Source organism: Patagioenas fasciata, chromosome 12, assembly GCF_037038585.1.
Source record: "Patagioenas fasciata isolate bPatFas1 chromosome 12, bPatFas1.hap1, whole genome shotgun sequence".
Taxonomy (NCBI): domain Eukaryota; kingdom Metazoa; phylum Chordata; class Aves; order Columbiformes; family Columbidae; genus Patagioenas; species Patagioenas fasciata.
Genome location: NC_092531.1, coordinates 14,582,012 through 14,598,982, shown reverse-complemented (window position 1 = coordinate 14,598,982; position 16,971 = coordinate 14,582,012). Strand labels below are relative to the sequence as shown.

Here is a 16,971-nt window from a genome sequence, read left to right as displayed (position 1 = left end):
ATATTTGCTCTGTTAAAAAAGCTGCCTGAGACAGCAGGGATGGTTTGGGTTGGGTAAACAGTCAGCAGTAGTAAAATTAGGTTTGTAGAATCTTGTTAGTTCTCTGGGCTTGTGAAAGTAGTAAATCCAGGGGAAAAATTACTATATTAAAAATGCAAGAAGTATTGGGGTTTAATTACTTTACAGAAACAAAACCTGCAGAGAGGATAACTTGTGACACCCAACTGCTCTCTTAGGGAGCTGGCTGAATGAAGTTGGCTCGTTTAATTTGGCGTTATTACAATCAGGTTGTATATAGACAATAAATGGAGTGGCGGTTGCATCCAGTGATGATCGTGTTGGTCCTGAAAGAGCCATATGTACATATTCTGTGTAAGGAAGTGTCAGGGTTGTTGGTTTGGGAAATACACCCACACATCCTACAAATTTTCATTAAAATACATCTCATGCATAAGACACTCCAGTGTAGCGCTGGAGTAACAGGGTTTTGAGTTTGGTTTTAACAGTTTAGGGAGTGGAAGGAGCAAACTCAGGAAGAGCAGGTCAAAGTCTGCCCCAGATCTTAGCATTTAGGGATCCCAATTGTATTTTCTGGGGCAGTGAGGCATAGTAAGATTTGTGTTTGTCCAAGATGAGTGATATGAAGAATGAGACAATATATACAGTTCAAGAAGTGATCGGCATGTGCATTGAGTAAGTAAAAGCATGAGAAATAAAGGAGGAAAAAGTACGGATGCACCAAATGGAAAAAAGGGGAAAGGGAGGATGAAGTGGAAGAGCCTATTAGTGATTTTGTTATATTCTGGCCTTTAATTTTACCGGGTTACTTTTATTGCAAGAAGAAAAACCATTACACACTTTGCCTTTCATGATTTTTAACACCCCAGCAAAGATAAGTAAATGAAAAATGCACTGAAATGCCTAAAGGGATTCAGTTTAAGTTCAGCTGACTTCAGTGTACAGACCTGGGAAGGAGTTTATTCGTGTGTTCTTAAAGAACCTGTTGCCGTTCAGTCTGCAGCAGGTTTGCCTCAGTTGCTGTGGGTCCTGCGGTCCCTTGGAAGGGATGCTGTGTCACCCTTTTCATGGCCCTGGCTCCGTTCTTCACTGGAACTCGTGTCTCTAATGACCTGCACCAGCTGAAACCTGTCCTGTTTCTTACCAGGAATCTTTAATACGTGTTGCTGCTTTTTCTTTTCAATTCAGGTTGTGAAAGGCCTCACCTATTTATGGAGTCTGAAGATTTTACACAGAGGTGAGTAACAGATGGTTTCTGTTTTCCAATGAAATACCATATTATTTGATTTTAACAACACTTTCTAGAGAGGCAGTAGACCACACTAACATCTGGTTTGATTCCAGTGGAGTACCACGGAATGAATCTTATTCATTAGCCTTGCAGATTTTCTGATAAAATATTATTACTGCTGTTCTCTTTTATTGCCCTCCTTCCTCCTCTACAAAGAAAAGACTAACGAGAGAAATGAATTTTATAGAGATTTAGATGCTTAGGGTTGCAAACAGGTGCCCAGTGGAAAAATCAGCAAGGAAAATCAGATGTTTGACTAGCATTGAAAACAGAAGATACGTAATGAGTTTTCTTAGGTATTTCAGAAGTCTCACGTGACAGCCACAAGCATTGCTAGAGTCTCACATCTCTAAAATTGTGGCCAACTGTCATGGTTATGAATAACCAAAGAAACTATAAACATGCTTGGATATAAGCCATTTGGGGATTTTGCTGTTCATTCTCCTTCCTGAAGCTAAGCTGTATTTTTAAAAAACTCCTTTATATCTTGCTTTTTAATGCTGTTACATTTTGTTAAAAAAATTGTGGTAATTCAATTCAGGTATTTTAGAACTTTGATAGACAGCGTCAGTTCTGGAAACAGTGGAAGGTGCTGTTTAAAGAACAAAGAAGCCCTTCCCCCTGTCCCCCCCCCCCCAAAAAAGAAAAAAAGAGAAACTCATTACATTTATAATGTTTGTAAAGTGTCTGAAACTAAGTGCTCTGGTTCCTAATGTTGCTAACAATAGTGTTTAATTTAACCCATCTGCTCGCCCAGCCCGTGTGCGCAGTTGGAGTGTGCAGTAACCGACAGCACTTGGGATTGAAAGAGAAGTGTAAAGTAGAGAGACATGTGGGAAATTTTAAGTTGCAAACCAAACAGGTAAAACGGTTTCTTTTGGAGTGGCTGAGGAGTCGTTGCAGGGCTCTTACGGGGCAATGAGAAGTGCCTGGGTTTGGAGGTTGGTGTCCTGGTGTGATGGGCACAGCAAGTCAGGCACCTCTGGAGAGTCATCCAGACATCTGTACAGGGACGAAGAAACTTAATAGTAAATGCTGATGACCAGCAGGTATTGAGATCCTGACCCTCTCTGGAGCTTGGGCTCAGACCGTCCTGAGGCTTTTGTGGACAGTTTGTAGTGGAGGAGGAGATGGCCCAGTGAGCAGCAGGACATCAGCTTCAGGTCCTCCTTGGTCTCACCTCATTTCTATCCTGGGAGATCCAGGGACCAGAGGAGGCCAGCAGGATCATCAGAAGGCTGGAGCAACTCTGCTGGGAGGACAGACTGAGAGAGCTGGGGTGTTCAGCTGAAGAAGGGAAGCTCCAGGGAGACCTTAGCACAGCCTTTCTGTACTTAAAAGGGGCTGATAAGAAAGATGGGGACAGACTTTTGAGCAGGACCTGTTGTGATAAGATGAGTGAAGGTTTTAAACTAAAGGAGGGGAGATTCAGGCTGGACATGAGGAAGAAATTGTTGCCTCTGAGGGTGGTGAGAGCCTGGCCCAGGGTGCCCAGAGAGGTGGTGGATGAACCATCCCTGGAGACATCCCAGGCCAGGCTGGACAGGGCTCTGAGCAACCTGAGCTGGTGAAGATGTCCCTGCTCATGGCAGGGGTGGCACTGGGGAAGCTGGGAAGGTCCCTTCAACACAAACCATCTGTGATTCTGTGTGACAATACAGGCTCTCGTGCATGGCAGAAAGAGGGCTGTGGCCAGAAGAGTGAATAGAGGTCAATTAAGGACCTGGCTTTGTTACCCCCGATTAGAGGGGGAGTGAAATTCTAAGGCTGCTGGTATATATGACCCCAGGCTGTCACTGGATTAAAATAACAGAAATAACCTGGAATCCATTACCCAAATCAGTGCAGGTTACCAAGGAGGCTTCGTTTCTGATGATGGTTTAAACATTTCACCTATTAGCTTGAATGCTGCCAGATGCAGAGATTTATCAGCTCCATCCACTCTCAGCAAGAGGTTGAGCAGTCTTGATGCCAGAGCTGCCACAGAAATTGGCAGAATAAACATAAAAGAAAAAGGAGCTGGAACATCCGTGGCTCAGTATTGCTCTGTAGAGGCTGCGCAGTCATTGCCATACTTTTATAACACTCAAAAAGAAAAAATATTTGAATTTTTTTTCTTTTTTAATTTTTTCATTAAATACTTTGGCCACCTACTGAATGGAATTCGGAGAGAGCATCGTGGTCAGGCATAAATACTATAACCGTAACATTTCATTTTTCTTCTGCTGTAAACTTAGAACCTGGGTCTGATTTTTGCTTTACCAGTAGAACACGATCTCCCCTTCTGCGTGGCTTTCATTGCCTTGGTTGAAGAGCAGCTCTCAGTTTCTGATGAATTATGTGTGGTCCTCGTTGTGGTCTAAAGAAAAGCACAGAAACTGGTTTGTCATCACACTTGAGATTTTTCTGGCCTTGGTCTGTTGCTCGATTGACCGAGGTGAGAACATGCAAAATGCCAAAGAGGGGATAACATTCCAGCATCCCACAGAGTTTCCTCAGGGGGTTGGTTTTCAGTATTGCTCTGGACCCATTTTTAAGATACGGAAAATGTGCGTGTGCTTCGATATCTCAAAAATGGGTGCAGAGTAATGCAACGCCAGGAAGATGCTTGTTTCTCAAAGTGATCTTCAGCTGCCTACTGCTTTCCATGCATCAGAGGGAAATGAAATTTACCCCTGACTTCCTCGCTGTATGACAGACCATGCAGGGAGCTCACCTGGGCTAAAAAGTCAAGAATTTTGGTGATAACAGAGGCGGAGAAGCAATCGTGGTGAAGCAGCTGGGTAAGGCAGCACAGCAGACGATGGTTTGTGACTAGAGCACGGATTAAAGTGAAGGAAACAGACAATGAGCAAAGCCTTTTATTCCAGATCAGACATTTCAGCAAATATTACAGCTTAACTTCAAAACAAACCTGGCAACTAATGAGGTGATAGCCATGCATATTAATAAACCCAAAGCTGGAGTCGTAGGCATCACACCCACATCAAACGTAAACATAAGATTAACACCTCCAGCACTTCTTTGGAAGATGTGAGAATGTCCCAATGATAAGTGTGCTCTTTTCCCCAGAGGATAAGAAGTAGAAATGGAAGGGTAATGAGAAATTAACTTAGATTTAAAGCAGAATTAGCAATTAAACAAGTCTAATCATGTACAAAGTCAAAGTTTGTATAAAGAGTATAAAGACAAACCAAAATCTGTTTAAGTTCAAGAATAAGTATAGACCATATTTATCTGGTATGTTTTTCTCTGTTCACACCTCCTTATTAGTAGAAATGAATGAAATACATGTTACCCGCTTGTGTTTAATTGTACTCATCTGTATTTGTGTACTGGGGGACAGTATATATTGTGTGATTTGGGGACCTTGGTTCCTGCCTGGGTTTTACATTTGTGTCAGAGTTTTGCAGGTGTTTTGTGGTTTGTGATGTGCGAGGTTGACTAGAGTTGGTCATGTGGAGATTCTCCTGGACTGGTTGGTGGTTGCGTGGCTGCTGGTGGCAGGAGGGAGGTTTGTGCATCGCTCAGATGGTCTCTTTCTTTTTTTCACATGATTTTCCCATATAAGGATATTAAAATCCTCTCTGTTTTGACATAATCTGGTTGTTAGGGACAGACACCTGTGCAATATGGGCGAGGAGTGTTCCCGTCATCCCAGCAGGAACTTTGCCGAGGATTTCACCAAAGATTTCCAGAGCAGCACATTTGACTTCCCCCCTCTGCTTTTTTAGCTTGTGAGCATTAATCAGAATTAGTGCTCCATATAATGAAGCACAAACAAAAATACTAGGAGGTGTGTGTGTGTACATGTACATACATACATACGTGTGTTTGTATGTATAGCTTAATGCATATAGACACACTCATGGACAACTTAGACTTATTTATAATCCAATAATTATATATATAGTATATATTTTATAATAATGAAAATAATTATTTATAATAAATTATAATAATAAAGTAAAAATAATCACATCCTCTGCAAAAAGCATGCTGATGAGGTCATTATGGCAAGCAAATATTTTCATTCTTCCAGCACCTTCGCTTTAACAGTAATGTTCTGCAAGCTGTCTGCAGCTAAAATTGTGCTTTTGTATCTCTTGGCTCCCTTGAACCTGACATATTGTGGTTTTATATTTTTAAAAGACAGAAAAAGTCAAGAGACAGCTTTTAAAAATCTATTTGGTTGGGGTTCCCCCGCCCCCATCATTAATCTGTTTGCTTTTCAATAAAGCAAGCTGATTGAAACGTTTGGTGTTGGAAAAGCTCAACCTCTGACAGTTCTGTTTACTGGTAAGTAAGAGCTTGGAGGTCCCATTTATTTGCAGAGAGGTGAAACAACTTAGGCAGAGAGATCACAAAGAGGACTTGTTCATCCTCTATAATGATGCTTCATAGAAATCATTTGTATTAAGCAAGCACTGGTAATGGGAGCATAATGACCCCTTTTGGCTCTTGTTTAAATTCTTTCACTTCTAAACAGTAATATTAATCACAAGCAGATGGTGCAGAACATTATTTATGCACATTTGTTTTCCAAAACAAAACAAAAAAATGTTTAACCCATTAACTGAAGCGGTTTATGAAACAAAAAGGCTAATTTACTGATCGAGTGATTTTTTTTCCCCACTTTCAATGTATTTTGTGAAGTGACAGTTTTGTCCAAAACTGTCACTTCCTTTTTGTCTTGAAGAAACCAACCCAACCACTGGAATTCATGGCAAATATTTGCTTATCTCCACCATTTGTAGCATTATTTGAATTGTGCTGCCAGGACAGGAGAGTATTTGTTCCGAGCAGCTTGCTCAGTAGTCTCCAACCTGCACCGGTTTCCCTTCCTTCATGTGCTAATTGCCAATTTGCTTTTTTTCTTTTAGGATTTTTATTTTCTTAAAGTTTTTGTTTGTGGAAGGATTTCCGGATCAAGCCACGCTTAATGAACAACAGATGCTTTTTTAATTATACTGACTTACTGTCCCACCCCACATGGTGGCAGGGAAGGGGAGGGGGGGCTGTGGACCCTGGTGGCACAAGGTGGTGGCTCTTCCTTGGTGGGACACAGGACACACATGACATGGTGTTTCCTCTGGTGGGTGGTGTGAAGGGAACAAGGGCTTGTGGGCTCTACATGGAGGACATTCCGCCTCTTCCTCCAAATCACAACATGGTTGAATACTTACAGAAAGAAAATTTGGCTGTGGGGATGTTGCCTCATCATCCCTTTCCATGAGGTCGTTGTGTTTCATACTTCCATCTTCCCTCTGCCTTCCCAGACCATTCAGAGAGAAAGGATTTTTGTGTTGTTAAAAAATAATGCCTCATCCCACAAACCTATTTGCAGCCATACTGCACCACAATTTTTCTCTTGTCCATTTGCTTATTAATTATATTAATTATGTTTATTACATCCTTTACATTTAGAAGCAAGGGGCTCTTGTGATACTGCAGTTTTCTTTTCAAAGCGTTAGTACCGTGAACAGCTGGATTCATGGTGCAAAATGTCGGTATTTTCTGTACGTGTCGTGTCATCTCCTGTTTAGTTCGTTACAATTCAGTGCAAGCCTGGTAATGAGGTAGCTCTGTCGGCTGCCATATTTTTAGAAAGAAGGTTAAACAGGATTAACTGCACAACGTGCTGTTCGTCTCGGGATTCAGGCTGGAGCCTGCGGGTGCTCTCAGCACGGCTGGGGAGATTTGGCCAAGTCACTCGGCACTGAATGGGACCGTCCTGCCTCGCAGGTTGTCACCAGCAAATATCTGAGTCTTCCTGAAGTTTTTTTCAGAAAACATATTCCTAAAATATCATTGGGAAGTGGATGGGAGATGTTGTGACTGCGTGGATTGCTCTGTAGCAGTGTTCTGTCTCATGACCTCAGGCAGGAGAATAGGTAAAAATCCATCAAAATACAGCATACTGATTGAATTCCTGAAGATGAAATGGAGATTACAATACGCAAACAGAGTCTGTTGATGCTGTAATGTGATGGAAACACTTGTGACTGATTTTTCTTTTGGTTCTGGGGGAAATTGCGAAACATACTAGCGGTATTTGTACTTAACTTAAAAGCTACAGATCCGCATAAGCTATATAATGTACTACTGAATGTTCCCCTTCTTTAAACTGGATTTTTAGCTCAAATATAGGAAAGCGTTTAATCAGCTTGTTAATTGAGGTTATACATTTCTACATTACAGAGACAAATTAAGCAAGCTACTGTGGTACCAGAAAACATCTGCTAAACAAAGGCAAACTTAATGATAAACAAAATTAGGTTCTCTTCTAGTTGGGTTTCATCCATCTGCACCCAACTAGTGTTCACTTTTAAAGAAGGCAAAGCTGCAAGCTATTGCTTTTAATCCATTTTGACAGAAGAAAGCAGTGATTAGGCAAAGCCAGTGTGCTCTAATCTCCCCAAGTTTAAGCCAGGCCATACCGTGCACGTTCTGTTTCCCAACTGGCATCCCTGGAACAGAACGCTGCTCAATGTTTCCTTCGCCACAGTCAGGCTGGATGTTCAGCAGTTCATTCACACGTCAATTTTTACAGTATGCGACTTCTTTTGACATCGGAGGGGGTCGGCATTAAGGTCTTTGCAACAACAATCTGGCTTTACGATGTACATTGATGTTTAATTTGCTGGAGCAGGTTTAGTAATAGTTTTAAGACTTGCTGGCAGTTAATTTCTGTAAAAGCTCTAAAACTGTGAGATCGGAGCAGGTTTATGCAGTAGAAGCCACGGAGGTGGAAGCCGGTAGAAAAATAACGTGCACAGGAGCAAAACTGCGGAAGGATCCTTGTAGCAGAAGGATGCTCAGATGTGCCTATACATTTGTGTTTTATCTGTCTTCCTATATACAGGTGTTTGCACAGGAAACATATTTGTAATTTTTATAGAATATTAAGTTGTGCTCTTGTTGCTACACAGAATGAAGCACGGGCTGTTGGAGAAGAGGGAGCAGGGTTAATTGCAGTGTCAGAATACAAAGTCTCAGGGCCGGGATGAACTGTACACGGTCAGCCCGGCTGTTCCTTGGCGCTGAAACAGGCTTCACGGTTTGCACTGTTGCTTTTGCCTTGTGCCTAAATTGTCCAGTGACAGAGTTTGTTCCCTCTATGTCGTTTCCAGTCCATGCCATAATATGCAGAGCCTTTTTTGCAGCCCCACTCCAGCCTACACTCCAGGCAGTTGTCTAATCCTATACTTATGCAGTCAGTTAATCCCTTTCTGAATGTAGTGCTTCCCCTTGTCCCTGTGGAATTTCATCTGATTTTTTCAGTCTGATTTTGGAATTTGTCCAGAATTTTTCAATTCTGGATCCCATCCTTTGGTGCACTTGCTCTCCCTCCCAGATTGGTGTCACCTGCAGATTTGAACTTGAAAATCTTAAGGGTCTTTTCCAACCTAAATGGCTCTATGATTTAATAACATGGATTATCAGTATTTGAGAGGTACGGTTAAAATACCGTCTGTGCTACTGACTGTTCCAAACCAGAGGTTGCGTTTGAAATACATCTTTGAAGTATTTCCTATTACAATCTTATCATGCCAATATCCGTAATGATCTCTGTATATACGACAGATAATATAGATTAAATCCAGTCTTGTTCCTTTAACAGATGTGAAACCGTCAAACATGCTGGTGAACACACGAGGCCAGGTGAAGCTGTGCGACTTTGGGGTCAGCACGCAGGTAATTCCCCCATTAAATATCTGCCCGCTCTCCTTGGAATGCCAGAAATCACCTGGCTGCCAGACAGACCCGCCCAGCCAGTCCCTTCTGCTGGGACAGCCCTATTCATTTGGAGTCTCTGGGCGACTTTTCTTCATCTCAATATGATTGTTCATTGTTTAATGACAGTAAAAACTGCTGATATTGTAATTACTACTTACGAATAGCAAACTTCATTGATATGCAGCTTTGATATGAAAGCGCTTTGGCCAGACAAAAGGGAGGGCAGAACGAGAGATGTGTCTGGGGAGCCCAACTGGCCCACAATAAAAATTAATATTGGGAGTAACAATAGTGGTGGGCTTTTACAATGTGCAGCACAAATTTTAATTAATTTCCATTTTGGGCCTCCCTGGAGAACTTCTGTGAGAGTGACCCATGAGCTTGCTGTGATGTTGATTTGAATTTCAGCACCTTTCCTCTCAGCCAAACATGAGGCCCAAAGAGAAGGTCAACCTCGTATTATAACTTGTCAGAGGCTGTTGTCCCTCCAGCGTATTTAGCGCTCATTGCATTCAAGTGATGAATGTGGCTTTATTCACATCTCGAGCCAGCTGACTGAAAAATGAGCGTACTCAATCCGACTTCAAATTGACTTTATATATCAGACTAGTTTGGGGTACTAAAGCCATAAGCATCCTGTTTAACAGAATTGTTTAGGGTTATCTGCCATAAACTGTAACGCAGCGCTTGTTTAAATTGGAACTCTCATTCTGAACAAAGGAGAGATTTAATCATTTTTAATGCCTTTGCAGATAAATTTGTTCCCTCTTACATAATTTTTAGTTGATTTATAGGAATGATGATTGTAGGTTAAATGAGGAATAATTGCCCATTTTATTTCCACATTATCTTTATATTGTTCTAACAGACTGTTTTGTCTGATAGCTGGTGAATTCTATAGCCAAGACGTATGTTGGAACAAATGCTTATATGGCGGTAAGTGGATTTATGCAGGAATAACATTTAAATAAGAAGTATTTGTTGACAGTCTCATTTTGTTTAATGCAGGATATGTTCTAAATCAATTCTCGAACTTTGCGTTTCCCCATACCCAGCATTAGCTGTGTCTTAATCGTGTGTGCTATAAGAAATCTCTTTTACTAGCTCGCAAACTCGTTTCCGATCTGTGCTCACCCACCAGCCCTGCGATGCCTCTCTGGGTGTTTCCCATGTGAAGCTGCCATGGAAATTTGAAGCTAAAAATATTTCCACTAATAATGTTAGGGCATTTTATTGCATATTATATGATGTCCATTGCCATACATGTCAAGTCATCAGTACGTTTCACTCTTCCACAGAGATTTTGGTCAGAATGCTTGTTATGATGAGACTAGTTTTGTCCTTTTTCTGTACGTTAAAAGCTCAGTTCTCATGGTTTTTAGATCAAAGTAACACGTTGCTGAAGAGATGTTGTTGGGAGGAGGGCGGAAGGGATGTGGGGTTTGGTTTTAGCGATTCGAGCTGACCTGACAGCCAGCATGTGGTGGTCGTGTCATCGAGATTAATACAGTGGCGACAGCCCGTCTGAAAGTCAACTGCGAAAGTTAGATTGTATTTTCTATTAGATCCATTTGATTCATTTTAATTCTCCATTTAACAGATGTGAAAACTCAAGTGTTTCAGTCTAGAGTGGTATATTAACTGTTGTTTTTTATTTTTGGCCATTAAAATTATTTGAGCAAACTACTTATGTTGCGACATTAATGAGGAAGTAATAAGTGTTCAGCTTGTTTTAAAAAAAAAATAGTGGAAACAATACAAAGTGGTTGATACTTGTATTTTTCAAACCTCGGAAAAGAGGAGAGAGAAATCCATGACCTTTAATCGCTTTCAGGTATTTTTTCTTACTTTCTTGCATGAAGAAAGCAGACCAGGGTGTCCATTTATTTGCTAAGTGCTTTTCTAGTCAAGGTGTCCTCATTATGAGGCTTCTGAAACACTCGTGTCACCATCTTAGGAAGACTTGGGCTATCCTGTGTCATCAGAATATTATGTGCAGAAAAATGTTTTTATTTAAAAAAAAAAAAATATGGTCTTCTGTATTGTCACTTTAGCTAGTAAGCCTAGGGATTTCTATGCCTCCATTGTCTAGAAGAACTGGAATATTGTGATTCAAACAAACAAACAGCTTCAAATTAATCAACTTTTCCAACTCAGCTGTAAGTCTGTAGTGGTATAAGCGGGTCTGAGAGTTATATTCTATTACGCTTTTAGTGTATAAATCAAGATTACTGTTCTCTTTCACAGATGTACATTAAATAAATTACATTTTTTCTTATTGTTTGTAGATGAATGTGATGCATTCATCCATTAATTGAAAAAGAGAAATTTAAGCTAAAATGTACTTGATCTGATTTCTTGTGTTAAAACTGTTTTGCTTGCTGAATGAGTCATTTGTTGTCATCAAATTTATAGCCTGGTCATCAAAAAATAGTGAAGGTCATAAGCTTTGGTTTGTCTGTCTGTTTGGTAGACGGTGAATGAATTTGAAGCCATTAAAAAAATAAGGTTTCTGTTTAAAATAAACAAGCAAGAAAGCATTTTGATTGAGAAATTAAAATTTCCAACAAAAATGCGTTTTCCGTGAAACCATTTTATCACCAGTTTATACAGAAAAAAAGTTTTTGGATGAAGAAAGTAACCAGTTGTAGCAATTTTTAAGAGGAAATACCTTGGAGCTGTGTATCCTTAGGATGATGTCTCTGTTGCACACTGTGTGCACGTGTTATTCTTATTTTCATATTCTTTCCCATACTCTTTAAATTCATGTGTCTAGGCTTTTTGTTTAAACGTGAAAATTATTTACTCAGAACTATGTGACTACATAATTTCTACATAGAAGTTGCTGTTTAAAACTTGAGCTGTTATAGCAGAAAATTATTTAATGTTGCTCAGTTTGAATTATGCATCTGATTTGGCGGCTCAGGCAAGAACAGGGTCTCATCTACACTCAAAAAAATCATCTTGCGGTGGGTGCAGTGTTGCCAATAACGAAACCTGCTTGGCCAGCGTAGCCAATACTATATTAATTTATTATATAAAGACAGATGTACCAGTCCATGTACATATTTGGCTGCACATCTGCATCTTTGTAAGGGTCTTTGTCAGTACAAAAGGATGCTTAAAGCTCGTATGATGATGTTGCAAAAATTTCTAAGAAATACTGACCTAGGCTAACTACCCTTAATGAAGGCTTGCCTTAACAAACTTAAATAAAAAATAAGATTTTTGGGTCGCTCTTCAGCTCAAAATAAATGAGGCTCAGTCAAAAAGATTTCGTTCCAGTGGGTTTTTTTAGGTTCTGGCAGTTGTGGATGATTCTCCTTAAAGAAAAAGTGGGCAGCGCTGGGTTTTTTACTGAACGTTCATGCTGCGATAAAAGCTCTTGGCCTGGGATTAGCAGTGCAGGGTGAACGTCTGAAAACACATTGGACTGGCACTAATTTGGGAGTTCGTTTTCTAAAAAAGGTCTCTGGATTATTAAAGACTAAAAATAGAGCCAGCATTTTGTAGGTGGTTGGGCTAGACAGGTGCATTAGCAGCACAGTGGGGAGAGAAGTCTCATGGAGCCTTTTATTGTTATATTTCATGCTGTACTTGACCTTGGAAATACTTAAATTGTAGCTTTCAAGTAAAAACTAGCAGTTATATTTTACAGCATTCTATTTCATGAGGCATTAAACTTGCTATTAATAGTTTGGAGCCAAGTCTTTTTTTTTCTATAGGTCAAAAATGAAATTAAAAGGTGTATAAAATAAAATTACTGGCATGTGACTTCATTGATTCTCTTGGCTTCAGTAACTTGGCTTTTTAAACCAGACTTACTCCCCAACCCCTTGGCTTACCATCAGGAGTGTGTTTTCTTGCTGGGCTTGGCTTTAGCAGTAAACGTATGTACCGCTGGATTCACACAGCTTGACCTTGCGCTTTGCTGCGCGCATACGAGCCGCTGGCTTTTTTCGTTGGAGAAACCAGCCCAAACACAAATGCCAAGGCCGATTTTGCAGGGTGCGCAGCAACGCACGGCGGCGAGTCCGAGCACAACCGAGTCCTTTACTCTCGCAGAAGAGGCAGAAATAAATAAGTAAGGTGCATTTGTAGAGTGAAATTGCTCTCTGCCCGCTTAGCTGGCAAGCTGTAACCTTCTTTGTGTTTTCTCAGTTGATTTATTTGCCCTGGGCTAACTTTTGTGGAGTAAGTACATATCTGTGTTTGTTTGGCTCAAGAAGATGTTTCTTTCCATCTCTTTGCAGCCTGAGCGGATTTCGGGAGAACAGTACGGAATTCATTCGGATGTTTGGAGTCTGGGCATTTCCTTCATGGAGGTATGCAAATATGTTATCATTTCCATATGCACATTGCAGGAATCAAATGAAACCTACCATCAAAATATTTTAATATAATCTTTGAATGCTCTTTTATACATGCACACTCTTAACTATTCCTAAATTTGTGGGCTGTATTTAGAATGAGTTTGTTCTTAGTGCCTTCAATTTGGTTGAAGAGCGTCTGTACAAACTATGTAACAGTTTAAAACCCTCTGATAAAACTCAGTATGTGAGTAAGAAGTAGGATCTGGTACTTGGATGCCTCTGCATCCTGTCAGCACCTCTGGAACTAGAGACAATGGTGTTTCTGTTTTGCATCTTCATAGGCCAGGACAGTGGACTGTTATCAGGATTAAAATACCATTTATACAGATTGAAGGTTTGAGCTGGTTAATGGCCTCACAAAATCTTTGCAGAAATATTTGCACGATGGTACGAGTCTCTCCCTGTGGGATTAAATAAAATGTTGTAATTTCAGTGTTCACAAGTGCTTTTAGAAAGATATCTCACAAACATAGTTTCACACAAGTTTTGATTCAGGAAATAGGTTATTTTTTTGTGAGCTTGGGGTTCATCAGATGTTTTAAGAAACATAAATTTCAATGATTGTTTATAGGAGAGGTAGCCTAGCGTGTGGAACTTGAGGAGGAACGCCTGTGTTATGATAAAGTCTAGACTGGTAAAATCAGCTGTGTCTTGGTCTGTTCTGGAGAAGGGACAGGTAGCTCTAATCTGGTGGTGACCATGTATAGTGGCCTGGGCTGGCCACAAAGAAATGACTGACAGTCGGAAACCCTTGTAGCCTTGACAGCTCGAGCAATAAGGTCTGAGGAGACGTCTCCATCTCAAGGACAGTCCCGTGAAAGAACTTTCCTCCCACTTGGAGCAGTTCTTTCTTCCTATAGGAACAGTTCATTTGAACCATCAATGACTTGTGTCATGGTTCTTGCACAGCCTGGCGAAAGTATGGTGTGATTAACTGAAAAATATAGGTACCTTTTCCTTCTGGTAAATATCATTAAGGTGAAACTGAATATAACTGTTGGTGAAGTGCAACTGATGTTTTTAGCAAAAATTAGATAGAAGTTAAATAGTCTTGATGCTGGCCCTCTGCATCTAGGCAGATGTCACATTTTGTAGCCTGAAAATTAACCAAGACTGCTGTTTTGTTTTCAAACTATAAATTCCTTACCAAATCAGTTTTAAGCAAAATTAAAATATTTAATGCTGAATCATTGCATTTGGATCTTGTAAATCTTTTCCAGAGTCTGACTAAAGCTGACTCTGAATTACAAAATTACACGCTTCAACATGTCACAGGGAATGCAGTTGAATGGATCTGTTTTACTGCAGATTTTAATGATTTGTGATGCTGAAGAGCCCTCACAATTTTACAAGAGATACAGAGCATACTCACACACTCTGTGAATGAATCTGTCCAATAAAGGACTAAAACAAGATTGTATTACAGTAAGACTTGACTGTGGTGTTCTGAATCATGTGGAACAGGGTGATTATAGATGCAGAAGTCCTATAGAGCAAGCATTTGCTGGTTCTTTTGAATAAAAAAATGTGTTCTGATGTGCAGCAGCAATCCAGTGATTTAGCATGTAGAACGAGATATTTGGAGTTTAATTTAGGACTATTAGTAGGTAACTTGTGCGGTCATTAATTTGATTTGAAGGATGAATTTCGCATTATATTAACCAACATCAGGAAAACTCCTTTCATTTGAATTTGCTTTCCTCTTTCAAACCTTCTCAACTTTTCCTCTCTCACTTTCCACCAGTGTCTTCTGAACCAGATGTACGAAAAAACCAAATTGGTTCTGTGTGCTTTGTTAATTGGTATGTCATCTGATCCTCCAGTACCTCTCTTCAACATGATCACTGTTTTATTGAAGTGGTTTGAGTGATGTGTTAAATGAAAGCAAGGACAGTGGCTTAGAAAAATGTCTTGAAAAAGGTGAAGAAGAGGCTCGAAGAGCCATGCAAGGTCACTGTCATTAAAGTAACACTGTATTGACATGGGGATTGGTAGTGGAGACACCCAGGCTCTTGTTGATGGAACTTGTTAAAAAGGGAAGTCAGCATTTGCTGTAGGATTTTAAAATAATCTCTGCTTCGCAGCGTCATACTCCAATCCCCACAACTTCAAGCTCACACAGTTGTAACGTGTTAATTTAAAAGAAATGGCATGTTGGGGCTGAATTAGCAAGGGCTGCCCTGATTTATGATAATATAAAATAGCAGCCAAGTAAATCTTCTCATTTTCTTTAATATTCTTCTGAGGCTTTAAAATGTCTTGGATTTCTTTGCTGCAAAGCTCTGTGTGATGAGAAACTCAACTGTTACTTTTGAAGGTTAAGAAAACTGTCCCAAAAAACTTGCTGGCGGGGTGTGAAAAGTATCAGTTGTGTGAACCACGTAAGTTTTGAGACATGATGAACATTCTCATTCCTTTTGAAGTAAGAGGTGTCTGAGTGTGCTAAACCTTCCCTTTGCCAAAAATAAAAAAATAAATGAAAATAATAATAACAAATTAAAATAAATAAATGCTTTTCTTATTATTATGTAATTTTTTGAGGGTTTGCATTTCTTTCTTCAGGATTTTCTGAAGTGAATTAAATTTAATACATAATCTGTAAAACTGTTCAAAAGTGTTTCATCACGAATACTTTGTGTGTTTTCATGAAGTTCTTAGATGTTTTATTTAAGCGCTCTTGGGTTGACAGAGCAAATTCCATCCAAACCAGTGGCATTGCTGTCACTACACTGAAGACTGTGTCAGCATTTTCATTATAAAAAACCGTGTTTTCAGGGGTTTATAGCTCAGTCATAAAATACACTCCAGGTTGATGGATCTGAGTCTGGGTGCTGTGTGTGCTCTGTAACTGGTTCAGTCTCTCTCCAAGATAAATGACATTGCCCAATATTTGTTGTTACTCTCCAACGTGACTCAAATCGTAGAATCATTTTGGTTGGAAAGGACCCTCAAGGTCATTGAGTTCGACTGTTAATCCTGCCTTGCATGGCTGCTATCCAAAAGTGAACTTCAAAGCATCCAAAATGAGATAACATACATCTTTTTGGTTTTTAGTAGGCAGTGTGCTTGTCCAGTGTTGCCTTTTGGTGGAGATGTTTGAGGAGCAGGCAGGCCTACGGCTGAGACAATAAGCTGGGTGAGAAGTATGGAGTCTTGGACTCTTCATCACACTTGGGCTGGGAGCACAGATGGAGGTGGAAGAAGAGCTCACTCAGAGCATGAAGGCAAAGAGGAGGAACATGTTTGAAGAGGATGCTAGAGGAGAAGCAGCTCTGCTTTAAGATGGTTCTCTTAGCACTTCTGTCTTTAATATGTAGAGACTCACATACATGTAATCTGGTCAAGAAGAGGACATTCCAGAAGAATTCTAGGAAGTCCAAAATATGTGATCAGTCACATATCATCAGCTTTGAAGTGATAATGGTTCAAGACCAAGATTGCTAGATTTCACAATTTCATCTGCTGCAGGATTTCACTTATGTGTAGACTTAATGGTTGGTCTTTCATCAATTTTATACCCTGATGTAAACAACAGCAGGTAGACAGAAG

General features: G+C 40.1%; 1 protein-coding gene across 4 annotated transcripts in view; it reads left to right on the top strand.

Moving 5' to 3' along the window:
• MAP2K5 (mitogen-activated protein kinase kinase 5) overlaps positions 1 to 16,971 on the top strand; it is a 125,797-nt gene that overhangs the window by 54,921 nt on the left and 53,905 nt on the right. For 3 of the 4 annotated variants that reach the window (XM_065847553.2, XM_071813946.1, XM_071813947.1), the window contains 4 exons: positions 1,207 to 1,255; positions 8,934 to 9,007; positions 9,935 to 9,985; positions 13,303 to 13,374. In XM_065847553.2, the coding sequence (XP_065703625.1) occupies positions 1,207 to 1,255; positions 8,934 to 9,007; positions 9,935 to 9,985; positions 13,303 to 13,374 (246 nt within the window). The remainder of the gene's footprint in view (positions 1 to 1,206; positions 1,256 to 8,933; positions 9,008 to 9,934; positions 9,986 to 13,302; positions 13,375 to 16,971) is intronic. The other variant, XM_071813945.1, reaches the window with a different exon arrangement.